At 42.4% G+C, this 19,674-nt stretch overlaps 1 protein-coding gene across 1 annotated transcript in view; it reads left to right on the top strand.

Moving 5' to 3' along the window:
• MYO16 (myosin XVI) overlaps positions 1–19,674 on the top strand; it is a 435,081-nt gene that overhangs the window by 23,785 nt on the left and 391,622 nt on the right. Inside the window, exon 2 of the mRNA XM_035003781.1 lies at positions 16,223–16,293. Coding sequence (XP_034859672.1) covers positions 16,223–16,293 — 71 coding nt within the window. The remainder of the gene's footprint in view (positions 1–16,222; positions 16,294–19,674) is intronic.

The raw sequence follows: 19,674 nt of genomic DNA, 5'->3' as shown, positions 1-19,674 counted from the left end.
GGAGATGGAGGGTGTCAGTCTCTCTGCATCCTCTGTCTCTCCCTCGCTCTTCCTTCTTTTCTCTTCTTTCTGCTCTTTTGCACAATGAATAAAATAAAACCTCTGCTATTTCATTTTCCAAGGGAGTCACAAAAGAACATGAACACCAGAAAGTGAAGATTATGGGAGTTGCCCTAGAGTATGCCCACCGCCCGTTCTGCTCTGTCATTTTCATGATTAGAACCTGAAGTTCATTTCTGTTATGCGCACGCACGCACTCTTACGCACGTTGACCTCTGTTGATCATCTGAATGCCATATCCTGAAAGAGATTAATTAATTCAAGATTTATTTTGTTAATTTCAACTTTCTGTTTAACATAAAGTTTTAAAAATTTGTTTTGTAATAAATGGCCTTAACCACGAAATAGTTGTCAACGACTTTGCAGAAGTCAGTGAATTAAATACAATTCAGAGCACTTAAGCTCTTTTTATAAAATGTTTACAGTGTCAACCTTGAAGGAAAGTTCTCGTGCCTATATATACCACCCCCAAAGTGCAAAATCATGCTCTTCACTGCATAAATTTTTTCTTATTTTAGTAGTGTATGTAATTTGAAAAATTAAAATTAGACAACTCAGCTCATCACAAAGGATTTACGAATATGCTTTTTTATCCATGCTTTGAGTTATATTCTTATTTCACAAATATATTTTAGGTAAATAATTCTTTCAGGGTTGATTCTCAATCACCTTTTTACTTTTTTATATCTTTATTATAAAACCAAAATAAAAAGAGGCCTATTGAAAGTCACAACAAGAAGATTCTGTTTGTGTTAGCTAGATTAAACAAAAACTCCTTTGGGAGAAAAAAAGAAAAATTGAAAAAAATATTTTGAAGAATAGACAAGTTAGACAAGATTAGAATATTACACATGGATGCCAAGTATCACCTTAACATGAAAGATACCGAACCAATTAGATCTGTATAATAGAAGATAGTCAAGTTTTGTACTATTATTTTTTTCTACATATGTTCTGTAAACTCTATTCTATATAATTACACTGATTTCTTAATTAAACTGGAACTGATTGTTCTGATAATCAGGAGTGATTGTAATCAGTGAAATTAAGATAATTACATTGGCACAAAATACTGGATTTTGCACACACACACCCCCACGCACACACTCACATATACACCCACGCTCATGTAATCATGCTGTAAAATACCATGTATGTTTGGGCTTTTGTGCATAAGAGGCTTTATTTCCAGAGTGTTCCTTCACTTTTGCCTATGGCCGCCTGTCTTTGGACTTGCTGATGGGATGTCCAATTCTTCAACTTCCCTGTGGTGTTCTTGGGGGTAGTTCTAAGCCTAGCTCAACTGCTATACCATTTTACACCCTCTCTATCTCTGTATCTCATTGCTTCCCTGATGTTGTCTGAGTCATTTAATTCTGTAGGGATGTCACTTGTCTGTTCTCTTTCAACTCCCTCTTTCATCCCTTAATCTTCTGGCTAGCTGCCTATCTTCACTGTCAGCTCTACTCTGGACGTGGCTTCTAGTGCATTAAAGACTTCAAAGGGGCTCAGTCTTTTTGATCCAACGAAAATAAAAATCTATCTTTTTTTTAGTTTGGGGCTTCAGTGATTTTTATGACACATAAAGGAACCCTAGAGAAATGTTTATTATAAATCTTTTTTTCCTAATCTTGGGTATGTGATAATAATCTAGATTTTCTTTGATGATCAGAAAATACAAGATTCTAGTCTAGTACAAAAATGAAACTTGTCAAAACTTCAGCAGCTCAAGTCTGAATGCGGCAGACAAAAATTTGACGCCATGATGAGCAATATGTGGGCAAGGCCAAACGTCTGAACATTGTTTAAATAATTGTTATAAAATTGGTGTTAGAACTGACTATATGATAAAGAACTTACAATCTAAAGAAAATGAGATAGGACATTTAACAGATGGGCTGGATAATGGGTTAAAATGGAATCAATCAATCAATGTGTAGCATTATTTTTTGGATCACTTGAGGTAGGGAAGGGGGGACAGGACTTTTGCAAAACATGCCTTTCCTTCAGCTGTGGGTTTTGTGTGGGCTGTCACGTGAGGCATGGCACCAGCAGGAAGAGCATGGAAGCCACAGGGGATTTCATTTCATGCCAGTGGGCATAACCAAGTGGCTGCTGGATTCATCAGCTAAGGATCAAAGCCCTGGTCTCTGCTCTACTCTAATACAACTGAACATTTTTCTATGTCCTTGGTCCCCATTCTCTCACTTGTAAATGACTCTTACCATAACTGTAGGTTTTTTATTAATTTTAACATGCCAAGGTATTAACAAATTCTTGTTTATATAAGTTTTTCAATTTGCTTTTTTACGTCTCCAAATTAGAGTCAAGCCCTAATGTTGACAACATCTGGACTTGCAAAATGTTGGCATAATTTTGTTTCCTACATGTTTTCAGGTAACTGCTGAGCAATGTAGGTGATTATGTCACCTAAATGACTGTGAGGAAGTGTTTGACTCTACTTCATTTATTCCTTTCAGAAAGGGTCCATTTTGTATGTGGTCTGCCAATTTTTGCCATTAGGTTATGGTTTGAATAACAGAAGGAAACCCAGAAAACAAGCATAGTCTGGTTGGGTGGTACAGAAAAGTAGAGGGAGACAGAGAGAGAAAGAGGGAGAGGAGAAGAGAGAGAGGGGGAGAGGGGAAGAGAGAGAGACAGGGAGAGAGATTATTTGGGTTTTGCTGTTTGTTTTTTATAAGGATTATTTCATCTTGAGTCCAAAGGATGAAGGATGTACTTATTCAGTAATTCCTGTCATTTATTTCATCATTCCAGTTTCTAGCTAAACTGAAGTTTTGTTGTTTTGGGGAGTCTATGGTTGAAGACAGGTCACTTTTGTGGTCCACCCTAATAGTTGGTTCTATATTTGATGAATATAAATAGACTGGAAAAAGAGCCAAGACTAGCACCACTGTCACATATGTGAACTTTCAGGAAAGCATGGCACTAGACCTTGGTTGAGAGGTGCCCCTTTCAGGGCAAAAGTAGATTTATCTTTAGTGTCTCTTGGTTGATTGAAAGGTACCACCTCCAGTGACAACATTTTGAAATATCCCTGAAGCTTAACTCATTTTATCCTTGCCTCTGACTTTTCTGACCTTCTCTTCACATTTAATAATGACTTTTTAAAAAGATTATTTATTTATTTGAGAGAGAGTGGGAGGAGGGACAGAGGGAGAAGGACAAGCAGACTCCCCCACTGAGTGCGAAGCCCAACTCTGGGCTAGATCTCATGACCTGAGATCATGACCTGAGCCAAAATCAAGAGTCAGATGCTTAATGGACTGAGCCACCCAGGTGCCCTGACATTTAATAATGAATTTTTAAACAAAGAACATCATGAATCAAATGTAAATGTTCAATATAGGATTAAGCTAAGTCAGCTGTGGACACCAGGAAAAGTCTCCTCTCTAGAGCCTGCTCTTTGAGGAATGATTTCCGTCATGCATGCCTCATATTTCCTTGATTTTTCATGAAACAGAAATGTTGTTGGCGCCTCTGAGACTAACCGAGGTACTTGTTATTCATCAATGTAACTTAGTCGGTGTGCATAATATTGGATTTCTAAAAATGTTTAAGACACAAACTGAAAATTGGTTAATCAAAAATAACGTATTCCGGGGCGCCTGGGTGGCTCAGGCGGTTAAGCGTCTGCCTTCAGCTCAGGTCATGATCCCAGGGTCCTGGGATCGAGCCCTGCATCGGGCTCTCTGCTCCGCGGGAAGCCTGCTTCTCCCTCTCCCACTCCCCCTGCTTGTGTTCCCCCTCTCTCTGTGTCTTTCTCTGTAAAATAAATAAATCTTAAAAAAAAATAATAATAACGTATTCCACATGCAGGGATATTAAATACTGATTTTGCGTGGGTCAGGCAGTTCTTCCGTTCGAAGACCTAACACCAATAGATACATTTATCTGACGGCTTTTGTGGTCCTGAGCACCCTGGGAAGGGGTGGGCTCACTCGATTCTGTTGAATGCTGCAGCCTCTGGCAAGTCCTGAAATTGGAATTGATAATTTCCTAAGGGGCAGCATTAATCTCTCTTCCTTAATGTGTCACATGGTATATATTTTTCTACATGAGCTTCTCTGGGGACAGCAGTTATAAATGCTTAATGGGGCATGTGTCTGAGTATAAAAAAGAAACATGTAATGATTAATGAGACTCAAAAAGAAAGTAAGCAGTTCAAGTAGGAACATGGGAAATAGCAGGGTGGGTCAAAGAACAGCAAAGAGCCTGTGGTTTATTTGAGGCCCTGTTGAAAACCATGAGAACTGGTGTCCATGATGCTGCCTGGACTTGAACTAGCTCTGTGTGACCAGAAACTGTACCTGTGAATCAAAACTATTCTCCCCAGATTTTTATTGGGGCTAAAATTTGCATAAGTTTAGCACATTGGAGAAAAAAAGCTCTACATGAATATTATGCAGATAAGAAGGCTTAATTAATATCCCAAAGCTGTTCCCCCTCCACCTCAGAATTATTGAAAAACACAAACAGGATTTATATAAATAGGCTCACCTGACATTAGATTCTCTGTAAATATAGTTTTATAAAACATAATTATGCCAAAATGTGTGTGGGGGGCTCCTGGGTGGCTTAGTCGGTTAAGCGTCAGACTGTTGGTTTCGGCCCAGGTCATGATCTCAGGGTCATGAGATCAAGCCCCTCTGTGGGCTCTACACTCAGCACAGAGTCTGCTTGGGATCCTCTGCCTCTGCCCCTCACCACCCCCCAGACACCTGCTCTCACTCGTTCTTTCTCTCTTTCTTTCTCAAACAAATTAATTAAATCTTAAAAAAATGTCTGTGGCTTAAGAAGTTTATAATGTTCAAGACATCACAATAGGGGGATCATGGCTTTTTAATTGTAGTAAAATATGTCTAAAATAAAACTTACTATTTTTACTATTTTAACTATTTTAAAGTATACGGTTCAGTAGCAGTTAACGCATTCACAACATTGTGCATCCATTACCACAATCTAGTTCCAGGACTTTTTCTTTCTTCTTTTTTAGGGGTTTTATTTATTTATGAGAGAGGGAGAGAGCACAAGAAAGGGGAAGGGCAGAGGGAGAGGGAGAAGCAGACTCCCCGTTAAGCAGGGAGCCCGATGCGGGGCTCGACCCCACGACCCTGAGATCATGACCTGAGCTGAAGGCAGGTGCTTAACTGACTGAACCACCCAGGTGCCCTTAGTTCCAGGACATTTTCATCCCCCAAATGGAAACCATACCCATTAAGCAGCCCGTCTCCATTTGCCGCCCCCACACCCTGACCACCACTAATCTGCTCTCCGTCTCCATGGATTGTCCTACCCCTGATATTTCAAGTAAGTGAAATCACACAATATGTGGCCTGTTTTCTGGTTTCTTTCACTTAATATCATGAGCTCGCATGATGCGTGATTAATGTTCATTCATATTGTAGCATGTAGTACTTCATTCCTTTTTTATGACCGCGTAATATTCCATTGTATAAATATAACACACATGGTTCATCCATCGGTCAGTTGAGGAACATTTGAGTTGTTTTTACCTTTTGGCTGTTGTGAATAGCTCTGCTATGAACATCAAAGGTATAAGTACCTTTGAAAACTGACAATTTCTAAGAAATGCAAATTTATGCATACTCTGCAATCCAGCAATCCCCCTTCTAGGTATGTGCCTTATAAAAATTAATGCATGATTTTACAAAAAGACTTGTGCAGGAATGTTGATAACAGCTGTATTCATAATTGACAAAAACTGGAACCAAATCCCGTGGTAGACATTTTGTTCTTTTATCTATTGTCTACTCTTGGACCAATGCTCAAGAGTTTTAATTGTGATAGCTTTAATGTATCTGATACCTTTCCGTGTAATACTTGGCTCTATTTTTAGCTCACTGAAGAATTAAAGCATTAAAAATACTGTTCAGCCTTTCTGGTTGTCTTCAGGGAGTCAGTTGCTCCAAAATGTCTCATCTTTTAGAGCAAACTTTGCTTGTATGAAATTTCACCTTTTTTCCCCATTTTTTTTTTAAAGTAGGGCACGGAGCCCAACTCGGGGCTTGAACTCATGACCCTGAGATCAAGACCTGAGGTGAGATCAAGAGTTGGATGCTTAACCAACTGGGCCACCCAGGTGCCCCTGAAATTTCACTTTGAAAATGAGTTAAAAATAATGAATATCTCTGATACAGTTGGAATCCATGAAATACCCTGCACTCAGTGTTCTGTCAGTGAGTTTATCTGACGAGGAAGTCTGGAGGGGAAATATGAAAGATTAAAAGACTACATCTATACAACCACAAATACATCAATGAGTTTCATGCTCTCCACCCCATCTTCTGAGTTCATCTTTAGGTAGTGGTCACTGACAGAAATACTCAGTTCTCTCCCCTTTCCCTTACTTTTTTTTTTTTTTTGAGATGTAATTTTTTAAAAACTGGCTTGTGATTTTTTTTTAATTTAAGTAAAATTAACATACGTAACGATTCTATACTTTACTCAGTGCTCCTCGAGGTAAGGTTGTCTTAACCTATTTCGCTCATGCCCCCATCCCCCTTTGCCCCACTTAAAAGTGGGTAAATAGTTGTTTTACCTTTTATTTCAAGTACATCACATTTTAATAACTTTGAGGAATGTTTGTATTATTCTGTTTCTGTTTTTGTTTTTACTGTCCTCAGACATAAACAGTATTCTGAATTAGTAATGCTGATGTTGTACTGTGTTTTTTTTATCATTTCTTGAAAATGCATCATTTTTTTTTGAAGCTAAGGCTACTTCTTAAATTTGAAATATAAAAAAACATTTTAAAGTTATGTAAGATAAATTGACAATGGATTATAGAGAGAGAGTAAAAAGTGCAGCATGTATTTATATTGTGTGCATTCTGGATTTACAATTCCTACATCGAGGTCTGAAGAAATATGATGCAGTTAAATCTGTGTTGTTATAAAACTGTCACTTTGGTTCTGTTCTGGAATATTTGGAGAGTTAATGAGTTAGGACTAGTTTAGGTACACAGGCCACTCCTGATTCCTCCCAGGCGTATGCATCACAATGATATATGTTAGAAATTCTGTAGAACAGGTGAACTTAATAGAAGCCCTTTTTTGAATATCTTTTCAGCTCCCTGAAGGGGAGAGGAAGCAAATGAGTTACAAGCAACATTGGAAGAGGGAAATGGCAAATAATTTTCCAAAAAGATTCAGGATATCCAGGCACTGACTCGAGAAGAACTACAGATCCCTCTACTGTGTAATAACTTCTTGTCTGTCTTCTGTCTTCACCTACTGGTGCCCATGAGATTATAAAGTGTATGAAGGCAGGATTTTTTTTTTTCTGTTTTTTTCTCTGCCAACTCCTAGAACAGTGCTCCACGCAGAAAAGGCACTCACTGGATGTTTGTTGCATCCATCACAGCTGCACGAGTGGGTTGGGTGGGGGTCTGAGTTGGCTTGGCAATGGCAGTCTTGGACCCTGGTCTCACAACTTCCAGATTTTAGTCAGATCCAGTTTTGACCCAGCTGAGTAGGGAAGCAGAACTCTTCAACTAATTGCAAAGTAAACAAACAAAAAACGCCTCATTACAAAGTCGGATGAAATCAGCCTTCACTGCCCAAAGCCTGGTAGGTGAGTGGGACTAAGGTGGGCCTCAGGCGCCTGATTCTATGGTACACCTCGCTGATTGATCCATAGTTCTCTTACTAAGTCTGGAACGCTAATGCCGCCTTGACCCCACGGGTCTCTGGTTCTAGGAGAGCAGCTGGTAGCATCCCTGAATGTCCTGAAGATGCATGTGGACCTGACCCAAATCAGAAGCAACCACTTATGTGTGACTGAGCCGCTTCCCTGAATCCAGATACCAGGCCGATCCTCGCTGTGAGCTTCACAACCTGTCAGAGCCTCTTCATGTCTTTGCCAGGCTGGGGTGGAAACAAGCTGACCAGCCCTTTGGATACTGATTTCCACTGCTTCCCACCCTTCTCAGTATTAGAATCATCAAGGTGCTTTGATCTTAAAAACATATGGACAGTTGGGCACATTCTTGACTGATTTTAAGAATCTGGTGATAGAACAGGGTATTTATAAATTTTTAAGTTTTGGTAATTGTTCTAAGCATAATTAGGGTTGAGAATCCTTGCCCCAGACTCAGGCTTTGTCTCCACCTGGGGACACCCCATCCACGCAGACCTTGACTTCCTCTTGGAGATGGTCCCACTAAACCAAGATTCCAAGCTCAGGCAGGTTTGGCTAAATATGTATTTATTGAGAATAAATTGTGTGTTCTGAGGGATACTCAGGATCCCATTGAGAATAAATTGTGTGGTCAGAGGGATACTGTGATTCATACAGCATTAGGGGTCAAATTCTCAATGGCAAATTAACGGGAACAGATCTGCCATAAATTCTTAACTTTGGCACTCATTCTCTTGCTCTAAGTGAGATGTTGAAGGTAATTTTCTGAGATCATAAAATCCTAGCAGTTTTTCTCAAAATGAATTTAGGTGACCATCTGCACCAGAATCTCCTGGAGTGTTTGTTTAAAATGCATGGTTTAACCAATTGAGCCACCCTTTAGATCCCATCCCGGAACGCTTGAATCAGAGTATCTGGAGGTGGGCCTAGGGCTTGATCCTGAAGCGGGGAGAAATGGCACCCCAAGGTGAAAAGTCTTTCTTGGGGGAGAAAAGTGTTAGCTTTATGGATGGTTTGTTGCCCTTCCTAGGGCCACAGCACCTGGTCAGATCGACAGAATATCTGTGGTATTACAGTTTTATGGTAGAGGTTGATGGGGAATGAGTGATAATGCAAGATAGGTTGAGAATCACTGAACTAGAAAAATCTATTTTAGGGGCACCTGGGTGACTCAGTCGGTTAAGCATCTGCCTTCAGCTCAGGTCAGGATCTCAGGGTCCTGGGATGGAGTCCCTGCATCTGGCTCCCTGCTCAGCGGGGAGTCTGCTTCTCCCTCTCCCTCTGCCCCTCCCCGTGATCCTGCTCTCTCTCAAGTAAATAAATAAAATCTTTTAAAAAAAGAAAAATCTACTTAAAAAAAAAATCCTCATGTCATTCTTAGACATCCTAAAATTTGGGTTCTACTCAGGGCAGGAAATCTGTATGTTAAGCAGCATTGCTATGCAGATAGACATTTCTGTGACGTTAGTAACATAATCTCTATGTTCCTGCTTTCTGCCTCCCTTCTTTATTAACATATTGATAAGATAAACCTTTTAAAGCATTTCTTAGAAGACTATCGGTTGTTATGGAAATTTTCACATCTATGTTGTTTGCAAGTCTTGACATTCCTGTTCCTATTATCCCTTCAGGGAGAGAGGACTCTGCCTTGATTTTTTTGTAGTTATTCATTGTATCTTTTTATTTCGAAATTAAACCAAACTTACAGAAGAGGTGAGCAAATAAAACAAAGCACTTCCATACACCTTTCAGCCAGGTTTACGATTTGCTAATGTTTTATCACATATGAGTTATCTTTTCCTCTCTCTAAAAAATGCCTGTGTGGGGCTTAAAACGGGGCCAAGGCTTAGAACCCTTGGTTATGCTGTTTCCCTTGTCCTTCCCTCCGTTGATTTTAAATGTAAAATCTTTGTGAATATAGACCCACAGTGATCATGAGAATCACGTGAGCATCATAGATTGCTGTGTAGGCAGATACCCACACGGGCTCCCAGGATCCCCAAAGCAGTTACGGTCCCCAAGTTGCTGTCCGGTTCCTCTCCTCCATGTGTGGTATGTCATCAACGCGGGTAAATCACGGTGCTATCTGGAGACTCAGAATGAGTGCGGATTCTCAGCTGGACTCTTGGCTTTGGCTGTTGTTGGCGCTGGTGGGGACCTTCAGTGGGGACAGATGTATAGTCTGTTAAAGCTCCTTAGCAAATCTTCTGATGTGTTTGCCTCTATTTTCTACCCCAATAGCTGAAGATTTAGCGACTGAATGTTTCTTTTTAAATATCAAATCATGCCCCCCACACAGACTTCTCGGTGGAGCTCTGTGGCAGCTTGATGACGAAGCCGCGAATATACAATAAATGCTGAATCAGTTCCAAGCAGCGCTACTCTAAAAGGAAGCCTCAGCCTCATTATTCTGCTTGGTCCCCAGATGGCTGTCTCTCGGGCTGTTTTCCTGCGGATTTTATTGTCACAGAAAGACTTGGAGTGGCTAGGCCGTTTGACTTAACTGGCAGTTCGCATCTTGTTATTACAAGGTTGCTACGGACCTGTGCCTTTTTAGAGAAAGCGTTTTAACCTACTTTTGGGCAGTTTTACACAAAATGAGTAATCGGAGGGCATTAAAATGGATCTTGATTCCTGTTGTGACTTTTTCTTTTCTATTGTGATTTTTAAAATTTCTCTACCTTGGTGCTCTTCTTGTTAAGAATCCTTGGAATCTTGCTGCCCACACTGAGTTCTAGATCCACCAGGTTACCGTGTGGCTTGCGGGGGGCATCACAAAATCTGAGTCTGAGTGTCCTTCTTAGTGAAACTATTATAGGATCTGCATCATGGAGTTGAGAGAATTAAAGTAATTTTTGTACTAATGTACTTACAGCCCAAGTACTTAGAAAAGTGCTCGGTGTGTGTTAGCATTGGAAAAATGTATCTGATGTAGGAAATGTTGGGGTCCAGAGCCGACGGCCAGGAAAGAATTCTTTAGATGTCCTCAGTGCAAACAAGGTGGTTTTATTAAAGCACAGGACCCGTGGGCAGAAAGAGGTGTACTGGGGTTGGGAGGGGGTCAGGGAGAGCGTAAGTCTCCAAGGAATTTTGGAAGCAAGGTTTCCAGGACCTTGAGGGGGGCTAGCTATTGTTGGGAAAAGGCCATATGTTACTGTCTACTAAAACCTTAGTCACGAGACCCTTCAGATGTATATCGGTGGGCCATATGCTTGGGGGATGACTGCTGACATATATCGCAGGGAGGGGGGGTAATGGATAAAGGAACTTTCCAGAGGAATTTTTATATGTTAAAGTAGACTCACAGGGTCCTGGGGGTTGGGCTAAGGTTGCCTTTTGCCCTTAGCAAAGTGTCAACATCCAGGCAGCTGAGCTCCTAGAGGAATGTTGCTCTGCCTATTTTAAGGACTTGTCAGTGGGCTGTAAGTAGCAGGGAAATTTAATGTTTCTTTTGCCTTTGCTTCCCCTATCATACCCTCTTTTTCAAAATTCTCTGTTATGAATGAATTATTATGCAAATGGAATTTTCTTCATTGCGTCTTTATATCTAAGTACTTCACAGTGTCCAGTTTTAACCCTTGGCAGACATAGAATTTAGCTCACTCTACAATTTGTGTGTGTGTTTATGTGAAAAACATTTATTTTGTGAACAGCTAATTTTGTCTTATTCTTGAGTCCCCACCATGGTATCCAGGGGCAACCCAGTCAGCATGCCCTCCGTGGTTCTTAGTTCTGTCTGATAATGTAAACAGCCCTTTCGGAAAACAGCCCTTCTATCTAGGGGAAAAAATTATGCTCAGATTGTCCCCTCCTCTTTTCTCCTTAGGCTGAGGTGTGGCCCAGTCAAGAGGGGTAGGACTTATTTGTCTGTCACTGTGGCAAGAAGTTCTGGAATTCTTGGGTGTAGTGTCCTTGTCATTCCTGGATGTTCTTGGACACGTTCCTTAAGGACCTCAGGCTGCTCCCAGTGGTTCGCTGAGCTTGCCCTTCCAGACCCTGAGAACCAGTTGTTAAAATTTCAGGAATTTGTCAGTTGGCTGTGAAACAGTTAAACAACGCCTATCGTAAAAATTAAAGTATATAAACTTACAATTAAGTAGATTGTAATAAAGAGTAATACACAAGGGGCGCCTGGGTGGCTCAGTCGTTAAGCATCTGCCTTCGGCTCAGGTCATGATCTCGGGGTCCTGGGATGGAGCCCCGCATGGGGCTCCTTGCTCAGCAGGGAGTCTGCTTCTCCCTCTGCTCCTACCGCTCCGCTCGTGCTCACTCTCTCTCTCAAATAAATAAACAAAATATTTTTAAAAAGAATAATACTCAAGACTCATCACTTCCTAATTAGTTCACTGCATTTTTCTCTCATTTATGCCCTTGAAGTCACCTGCATGTCTTGTGGTGGGTGGTGGAAATGCTGTATAATCATGTGCTATGTCACATCTTTTCCCAACCCTGGGTTCAGTGACATCACATTGGCAGCTTGAGATAGGAGAATCACACCACGGAAGCTGGCTTGATCTATTGTGTTATTGCTTGTCTAGAATTAAAAAGTTTTGAAGACCATGTTCATGCAGGGCTATACTTACAAATGTGTTATGTCAGGACCAAAAATTTGACACAATATGATACATTGTTCAAAAACCATTATCTTACTTCCAAAGATGTCCGTCAGGTCAGGTCATTGATAAATGAGCGACATCTGACACACTTCATTGTTTCATTTTAATCTTACTCAGAAGCCAGCAAACTTTCTGTAAAGGGCCGGATAGTAGCTGTGTTAAACTTTGCAGGCTACCTAAAGTCCATGTTGCCCATTCTTGTTGGATTTTTTTGGTTGTTTTTCATTGTTTTTTTTTTTCTTACACACCCTTTAAAAATGTAAAAACCATTTTTAGTTCAAAGGCTGTATAAATTCCAAAGCGTGATTTGGCCTGCTAGCCATAGTTTGCTCACCCCTGGCTCTACTCATTAAGTCAGTGAAAATATCCACCAGGATGTCAAGGTCATGTGCACTAATTGTAACCACAGACTGGCTGTGGATATAAGAGTTCAACAAAAATCATCAAAAGTATTCTGTGAGAATCATTTGGCCAGATGGCATTTACAATCGTGAGTACTATGTATCTGATTATTTGTAAATTGTGGGCTACACAGCCTTTGTATCAGTAAAATGTGTAGTAAACTCATAAATGCATATCTGTCTATCCATCTCTCTCTCCATCCGTCCGTCAATCCATCCATCTAGACATCTAGATCTCCATCCCTGTCCATCCTGGAGCATTCACCACCACACCACGGTATTCTCCCTGCTCCTGTGATTGACCCATCCATCTTCAGCACCTTACAAACTGGTTTCCCTGGACATGGTGTCAGTGCTCCATAGACCCCTCCCTTTGCCGTGTGGCACACACTCTGTCCCAGCCTGCTTAGTTGGCACTGTACCCTCGACAGCAAATTATTTACAAATAACTAAATATAGAGTACTCAGGGCTGACTGGCCGGCATTTGTTGCCCACAAACTGGTGTCCGAGTCCTGTAGCGTGATGTGCCTGCCGTGTCCTCCCTGGGCCAGTCCTCCGAGCCACATGCTGTGTCCCACCCGCCGCATGCTCACCGTTCTTCACTGCCTCCCGCATAGTGCTCCTCACGCCTTTCGTGCTTGATAAATTACACACTCGTCCACCAAGAGACTGCTGCTAAATCTGCGTGGTTTATGTCCTACACTTACATTCAACATTTAAAAATTGGAAGGTTTTGAGAAAATTTAGAATAAACCTTAAGTTATGTTTTTGTTGTTGTTGTTTTTAAGATTTTATTTATTTATTTGACACAGAGAGAGAGAGAGAGAGAGAGCACAAGTAGGCAGAGTGGCAGGCAGAGGGAGAAGCAGGCTCCCCGCCGAGCAGGGAGCCCGATGCGGGACTCGATCCCAGGACCCTGGGATCATGACCCGAGTCGAAGGCAGATGCTTAACCAGCTGAGCCACCCAGGCCCCAAACCTTAAGTTATGGATTCTAGGATATGTTATTTTGGGGTTTCGTGACGTAGAGTAATTATACTAGTAGGAATCATTTGGAGATCTGTACCGAGGGCCAGGAGGCATGATTAACATGCTGCTCTATTGGCTCATTCACTTCTGTGAGTGCCCCCATGGCATGAGTTCAACTGAGAGGAAACTGAGGCACAGAGAATTCAGTAGCTCTCCCAGTGGGGCCTCATAGCCAAATCTGTGGATGCCCAAGGCCAGTGTCTCACTGACTTCTATTATGTATAATTCACATACATGTGCCTGGTGGAGTCTACTCAAAAATCTGATAGCAGGGGCGCCTGGGTGGCTCAGTCGGTTGGGTGTCAGGCTCTTGGTCTCAGCTTAGGTCCCGATCTCAGGGTCGTGGGATCGAACCCCGTGTCAGGCTCCTTGCTCAGTGCGGGGTCTGCTTGGGACTCCCTCTGCCTCTCCCTCTACCCCTCCCCCCTGCTTTCTCTCTCTCTCTCTCTCAAATCTTTAAAAAAAAATCTGACAGCATTTTATGAATGTTTTTCTAATAAAATCTGCCTCATACTGTATTTGTAAGTATAAGTGCTTTGCTATGAAAACTTTAAAGCACTGTGTTGATATTAGTTAATTCAAGGTGAATAATTTCGTTTGCTAAAAAAGTAAACATTTGGGTATAAGTGCTATTTATCTTCTGAGGAAACCATCGGTAAACGTATTTAATTAACTGTCTGTTGTTGGCAATGGACTGTTCAAAATTAAGGGCAAGAAGTATGTGAGGGAGCAGGAAGTGCGTCCATTTATTATACGTGTGCATAGAGAGAGCAGGGAACGGGAGGGAGAAAGGGCACCTGCAAACCACATGGCAGGACAGCACCTAGAAATACAGCGAGGACAAGAAAGGCAAAGGACTTACCTTCCTGGATGTTCTCCTGCTGGCTGAGGGCAGAGACGCCCAAGTAAGCCAATGGTCGCCCCACGCCATGTCAGGTTACACTCGATCCTGTAAGAATGCGGTCTTGGAGACATTATTTTGTCACAAACTACCAACATGAGGAGAATCTATGTTATGAAAAGAATTCAATTCTTAATTAGAGAAAGAACATACTCAAGGGGAAGCCACTTGGAAGGTGAACAGATGTGGACAGACTCCTACTGAGGACAGCTTTCAGGGAGCGGACTGAAGTGAAGGGGTGCAGATCCAAGGAGCCAAGTGTTGCCACAGTTGAGAGGGCATAGGGGCATGTCTGACTTCCCTGGGGAGAGAGATTTGGACGAAAGGCCCTCCAACTTCGGGAATGGCTGTCTGGAGGGCACAGTGGGCTGGGTATGGGTTGTCTCTGCTGTCTCCACGTCACCCCCATTTTGGAGAGGCTGTTCAGTCTCCCTCTTCACCCCCACTGCACACGTCATCAACGAGACGGCCTTCCTGGAGAGGGGACAGCTGGGGTAGCCATGTCTGCCAGGACCCATGGCGCCCCTGTGACGTGCGGTTAGCTTTGGGGAACGTGGTGACACACTAGATACCGGAACACATAAACGATTTGGGGTACCATAGAATAGAAGGTACATGAGGTAACACTCCAGACTACAGAGAAACTTCATGGAAAGACAGTATGCTCAGTGAGGTATGCGTTTGAATCCGAGCCATTTAATACCGGTCTGTGGTATAATGGGGAAAAAAAGAGTCACTGGTGCTTTAATTATAGTTTTTGTGGAAAATGCATTAATGGCTTTTTATTAAAAGACTGTGATACTGCTATTAACTGCAGAAATGTGCTTTGGGGAATTGACAAGCCTTTCTGTGAGGCTGGTCCTAGAGCCCATTGGAAGAAGCGGAAAATACAGCAATCGGTCTCCTCACGCCTGTGGCATTCCTTGTACTAGTGAATTCACCTTTGCTGTTGAGGTGGAAACACAGGTCACCTTCCCCTTGTGCATTTATTCTGATAATTGGCATCTATTTTGACCTATTTGGCATTATTAACTTGGGTCGAAATGGCTTTGTGCCATAGTCCTTCTTGGGAATGGTGGACACCCTGCCAAGAGGTCATCGCAGGAAGAGAAGTTTCATGTCCAGAGTACAAACTGTTTTAAGCCAGTGGGCCCTAATGAGATTAAAAAATAAAAGTTAAGTGATCCAGGGCCTCCATGAGCCTCGTGAAGTAATTTCTTTTTATTATTTTGCCCTACAAAGGATATACAAACTCGACACGTAGAAACAATAAACTGTGAGAGCGTGTCCCCCTTTCTGAATGATTTGCTCAGCTGTAATAAGAAATGACACTGACAGACGGAGGAATAAGTTTGAATGTGGAGACAGACGCCACCAGTCATACGTACAGCAAGTGAGGTCAGAGGGCGGTTAACGAGTCTGCATTGGCTTTTACGGCTGTTTGCATTTTAGATATTAAGGAAACGCTCAGGTTTTGGTTCACGGTGTGGACGAAGCACGTGCTGTAACTGCCTACTCTTTGGATTTTTCAGCGCTCCGGCTCTTGAAGGAGGGCGCGGATCCGCACACCGCCGTTTCCTCAGGAGGGTCCCTGCTGCATCTGGTGAGAACCCTCTGCCCGGGCACGGTGGTTGGCGGGGGGGGCGACACAGGGAGGAGCATCAGTCGTGGGCTCAAAGTTCAAAGGCCAAATGTACATCTTTTTTTTAAGAGTTTATTTATTTGAGAGAGAAAGTGCATGAGCAGGGGGGAGTGGGAGAGGGAGAAGCAGGCTCCCCGCTGAGCAGGGAGCCCAATGTGGGGCTTGATCCCAGGACCCTGGGATCATGACCTCAGCTGAAGGCAGACGCTTAACCAACTGAGCCACCCAGGCGTCCCCCAAATGTACATCTGACAGATGATCATCAAAACATGACGCTTTCAAATGATCAGGCTTGGATAACGAGCTGCAGTATTTCCTAATTACTAGGTTGGAGTTTGTAAGTAATCTTTAACAAAGGGAGTTAGAACTTCTGCCCTAAAGAAGATGCTTTTGAAAATGAAGCAAATAATATTGTATCCACTATAGACTATTAGGCATTCTTTCGCTTCTACGTGTTGTCTTTGGCTACAGTGAACTTTCTCTATGCTCTGCTTGTGACCGGGTGCATATAAATGTGACTGAAGCTCACTGACATTCTTTTGGAGACAAAGCAGTGAATGGCTAAGTGAATCAACAAATAAATAATGGCACAAACAAAAAAAATTATATTAGGCTCATGTGCTAAAAATTTTTACGGGTCCACTTAAAAAGTCAATAGAAGGATTCAATTTAGTGGTCTTTAGGACTAATTTAATGATTAAGCCTTAATTTTGAAAAGTATAAAAAATTAACATAACATTAAAAACCTAACTTAGGGTCATCTACCAAGGTGAGGGATGAGCTGTATTTCTTTGCGGTACATTGAACTCTGTTAAAGAAGGTCATGCATCAAACAGCCCAGAGCTCCAGAACACACCACTGGTTCTCAGCCTGGATTGCACGTAGGAATCACCTGGGAGCGGTAAAATGCCAATACCTGCCTCCCAACCTTAGCCCGGTCCGTGGAGATTCTGACTTAATTTTTCTGGGACGTAGCGATTGGGAGAAGCACTGCATACAAGAGAAACCTGTGTCTACCAAAGGCTCAAGATATCTGGGGGTACAGACAATCATGTTATGCACTCAGCAGAATAGAAAAACAACTCAGAATATTCATAGGAGACAGTCTGTAGAAGAAATGTAAACTGTTTCTCTCCAGCATTGACTGAGACAGAAAGAGAGATTTCTAGATGACTTTTTCCTTCTCTGGAGTGTTTTGGTTTTGAAACCTCTCCATTTTAGACTCAGATCATTACATGGCTTGCGTGAAATTTCTAAGGATCCAAGCCTTGGTAGTTCCTAGATCCCAGGTCTGATGATGATAAGCAACGCTAGCTAGACTAGGGTCATGCTGCTCTTGGTCAATATGGTTCTCTCTCTACCAGGAGGTCCAGTGATCAGCATGTTCAGAAGGAGACCAGGCCAGGCCCTGCTTTCTTTTCTTGGGAGTGTCTACACCTGCTTCTGTGTCCCCCGTTAGAAGATGATCAGGAGACAATTTGATCCCATGCCAGCGACTTTTGGTCTTTTCCTCTCATATGTAACTTCATGTACACTTACTCCTTTCATGAAGTTTGAGGAGATGCATAAGCTCACCAAGGCTCATTTTTCCCATCTGTGAAATGGGGATATTATCTGGGCTATTGTACTCAGAGAATTTATTGTGATGAATACACATCACAGCATGCATTGTGATGATCAGATAGATATGAAAATAACTTTTAAGCCATGAAGTGTCTTTGCTATATTAGATATTGATCAATATGCACATTATAGTGTATTATTTATGATGCATTTTCATGTAAATTAATTTTTTATTTACCATAGCTCTGTGTGCTTGGGAATACGCCTATGTGACTTTCCTAGTTAGAAACAGAAACAGAAGTATGAAACAATTTGGCCAGGTTCACACAGTAACAGACAGTACAGAGCTTCCACTCTGGCCTCTGCTGACACAAGGTTCTGGTCACACCTGTTCCCCAGCGATCCTGCAGGGTGCTCATTTCAGTTTTCAGAGAACACACTGTCGTTCTAATTCAACTGCTGGAAGACAGACCTTTTCTGTAAATAAATCATGTGAATTCATTGTTAATATTGCCAAAAATGTATTATTACTGAGCGTGTGTGTGTTTGAGAGGGAGAGAGACACACCCATGACTTCATATATAAAATGCATTTGCCTGCAATGAGCACAAAGAAGTGCATCCTGTCAGTCAGCAAATCAGTGCTTGCTTTCTGGCCAGATGCCACTGTGTCCCTTCACCTGGACCCCTGCCACCCTCTCCTAAAGCATCATCCCTTTCACAGGATAAGCAACAGCCTCTCTCATCTCCCCGCCCATCCTCACCTACCTGCAGGCTGTTGCCACACAGAAGTCAAGTCAGCGTCTCTCCTCCATCAGAATACTCCAGAAACTTTCCTTCCCACTCAAAAAACAAACAAACAAAAAACCAAAGTCCTACATAGAGCCATACCATGACCTGCCCCCACCACGGCCCCCGCCCCTTTTCCTCCCCTCTCGTTCTCACGGCTCCTTACTGTGCCCGCCACGCTCCCACCAGGTGCACCCCCTCCCTTCTGTCTTTTCCACTTGGAACTCTGCTCTGCAGGTATCCACCCAGCTCATGCCCTTGTTCGCTTTGAGTCTCTGCTCAGAAGACATCTAACAGAACAGCCTTCCCTGGCTTGCCTTGTAGGATAGGGCAAACAGACCAGAGACCCGTGTGATTCTGTCCTGCCTCCTAGACCGTCCACTCCGTGAGAGCAAGAACTGGACATATTCTCATGAGCCTGTTGTATGCCTGGGGGAGTGCCCAGCACTTGGTAGATGCTCAGTGGATTTGTTGAGTAGGAAAGTTAGTGCGTTAACTACTTAATTAATTAGTATCTGGTGCTATGATGGCTCTTAGGGGTGCAAAGATTCAGAACACATTCTGTGCCCATATGGAGTTTAGTTTTTCGAGGGAGGGAGGAAAAATAAGCCACTGATTATGGCAGGCCCGGGAGAGGCGTAAACAGGAGATCGTGGCCGAGGACTATAATGAGGCCACTCCTGCCTTGGCAGAACAGTTCTGATACCTTCTCCGACCCTCCTGATCAGACGTAAGTACTCTTTTATCCAGGATCTCCTAGCGCATGATCCTTGCTTCTGCTACAGATCTTGTCATGATGGGTCATAATTAATGGATGATGTGCCCTTTCTCTCTGCCAGACTGCATTTTCAAAAACTGTGGCTGCCTTAGATACTTTTATATCCTTGGCGCGTGATGTGCAGGAAATACTCAGTACGTCGTCCATGAGTGAACAGATGAATGAATGGGCCCCAAGGACATCAGGACCTCCTTGGCTAATGAGAAGTGAGTT

Source organism: Mirounga leonina, unplaced genomic scaffold (assembly GCF_011800145.1).
Source record: "Mirounga leonina isolate KUSES-001 unplaced genomic scaffold, KU_Mleo_1.0 Mir_127, whole genome shotgun sequence".
In the NCBI taxonomy this organism is placed as follows: Eukaryota; Metazoa; Chordata; class Mammalia; order Carnivora; family Phocidae; genus Mirounga; species Mirounga leonina.
This window is presented reverse-complemented; position numbering and strand designations above follow the sequence as displayed.